The following is a 2,226-nucleotide window of genomic DNA, read 5'->3' as shown; positions in this document are numbered from 1 at the left end:
TACGTTTTTTTTTTTTTCTAACAACCTGGATATCCTATTTTGTATTCTATTTACATTATTATTATTATTAGGAAAATAAACGAAATAAAATACGGGGTGTTATAATATACACACCTTAAAAGGATCTCGTCCCGAGATTCAAGGTAGAGTGTAGATTAATCAAACAACAGTACGTCAACCAATAAGAAGAGACATACGTGTATACGCAAGTATACACACCTTAAAAGGAATACACATAATTAGTTTCTTCAATTGCCAATACTTAATTAAAACCATTATTTCTCAATTTAGCAAAACCCATATTCTTCAAGTTAAGTCATACTAAGAAGGCAATGTAGTTCCTCTCACACCGAGGCAATCAGTTCCTCTCTTAGTATTTCCCAACTAGTCCAAGCGTTCCACATTTAATATACATTTAATAATTTCATTTCCCAACAATCTTCCCAGTCAAATCTTTTCACTAAAAAAAAACTCACAAATTCCCTCCACCATCTTGGTGTTTACACATATATCAACATTTCTCTCAGTGTCTCACAAACACCACATGTTTGAAGATAAAAATAAAACGTATAGACTGATTCATATTATCAACGGCCTATACTATGTCCACCATCACATAGGATCAAACACCTACAATGTGATGCATGCATACTGGCTCACACACCAACGATATGCAAGTATACACTGGTTCACACACCAACGATGCATACTAACTCTCTACCATCACATAGGATCAAACACCAACGATGTGTGGTATGCATACTGGCTCACACACCAACGATATGCAAGTATACACTGGTTCACACACCAACGATGCATACTAAGAGATGTTATGTATATTGGATCACACACCAACGATATACATAACTTGGACAATATCAAATATTTCAAATCCAACCTTTATCAAAAGGGTTTCCTTATTCCTTGGATAATTCCAATTTACTCAAATATGAAATTTTAAAATACCAATTTCTTATTTAACCAATACTTACTTAAAATCGAAACTCTGTTATGAAAACAACACTATAACATGCTGAACAATTTCAATTATAAATTCATAAGAAACTAACCATTAAAACAACTAACATTTTATTTTCATAATCATACGATACTTTCTTACATGCTAAGTACCAATAAAGGAAACTAGCAAACAACAAATTCAAACATACCTAACATTAACCAGTGCAGGTCTTCCCATAGTGTCCCAACTGTCCACATTTATAACACTTGCCTACTAGTTCATTAGGTTTAGAACATCTTCGAATAGTATGTCCAACCTCCCCGCAGTTCAAACAATTACCATCAAATCTCTTTAGCGAAGCACTAATGTCCTTATTCACATGCTTACTTGCTTGCCTATCATATGGGTGATGCTGACTTTTTCTCTGCCCTTGACGTGGCTGACTAGAAATAAGGTGTAAGCTGGCTTGTTTGGGGGCATTCTCTTTAATCTTCTCATCTCTGGGTCTATTGTCCAATTGTTCATATCTTAATGCCAAATCTAACACACGATCGAAAGTTTCTGAATCAAAGGGTATCAAATAACTCGATAGATATGGCTCTAGTCCACGGATGAACTTCTGGTTCTTCTTTACTTGGGTATCCACTAGATAAGGAGCATACCTCGATAGTTCGTTGAACTTAGTCACATACTCTGTAACAGTTTTCCCTCCTTGGGTCAGATGAAAGAATTCCTCAATTAATTGCTCTTTAATAGCATTAGGAACAAACCTTCCCTCAAATCTTACTTGGAAATCCTCCCAAGTCATATTTCCCACATCCACATTATCCTTGATAGACCTCCACCAAAATAAAAGTGGACCCCCTCCAACTCGGTGAGAAGCCAACTCCTCGCGCACCTCAATTGAGTTGCATCTTAGCAAACACGGACTCACACATAGTAACCCATTTCTCAGCATCAATGGCCCCTTTCTCTCCCTTGAACTTCTGGCCTCCTAAAGTAACAAAATCCTTGTTTCTCCTAGCAAAAGGATCTCCTAGATTAGCATGTTGACCCCTCTGAATAGTTTGCACCAACTGAGTTAATATTGATCCCAAATCAGCAGATATGGTATTACTTCCAGTACCAGTAACGTCATTGTCATCTCCAGCCATCACCTAACAAAACTAACTTCTATTAGTACTTCAAACATCTTAAACTCAAATACACCCAATCACCACATTCCGAGGATCGCCTAGACCTTCACTATCTAGGCTAACCTGGCT

The 2,226-nt window shown here is 36.8% G+C and overlaps 1 protein-coding gene across 1 annotated transcript; it reads right to left on the bottom strand.

Annotated features, from left to right (window-relative positions):
* Positions 1–1,175: 1,175 nt before the first annotated feature.
* On the bottom strand, positions 1,176–1,769 carry LOC147481817 (uncharacterized). The gene has a single exon (XM_086579078.1). It carries the CDS (start codon positions 1,767–1,769, stop codon positions 1,176–1,178), a length of 594 nt encoding a protein of 197 aa, XP_086435204.1.
* Between the last annotated feature and the right edge of the window lie 457 nt (positions 1,770–2,226).

Source organism: Coptis chinensis, chromosome 8 (assembly GCF_015680905.1).
Source record: "Coptis chinensis isolate HL-2020 chromosome 8, ASM1568090v1, whole genome shotgun sequence".
NCBI classification, from domain to species: Eukaryota; Viridiplantae; Streptophyta; class Magnoliopsida; order Ranunculales; family Ranunculaceae; genus Coptis; species Coptis chinensis.
The sequence above is the reverse complement of the archived record's forward strand: the minus strand, read 5'-3'. Positions and strand labels throughout refer to the sequence as shown.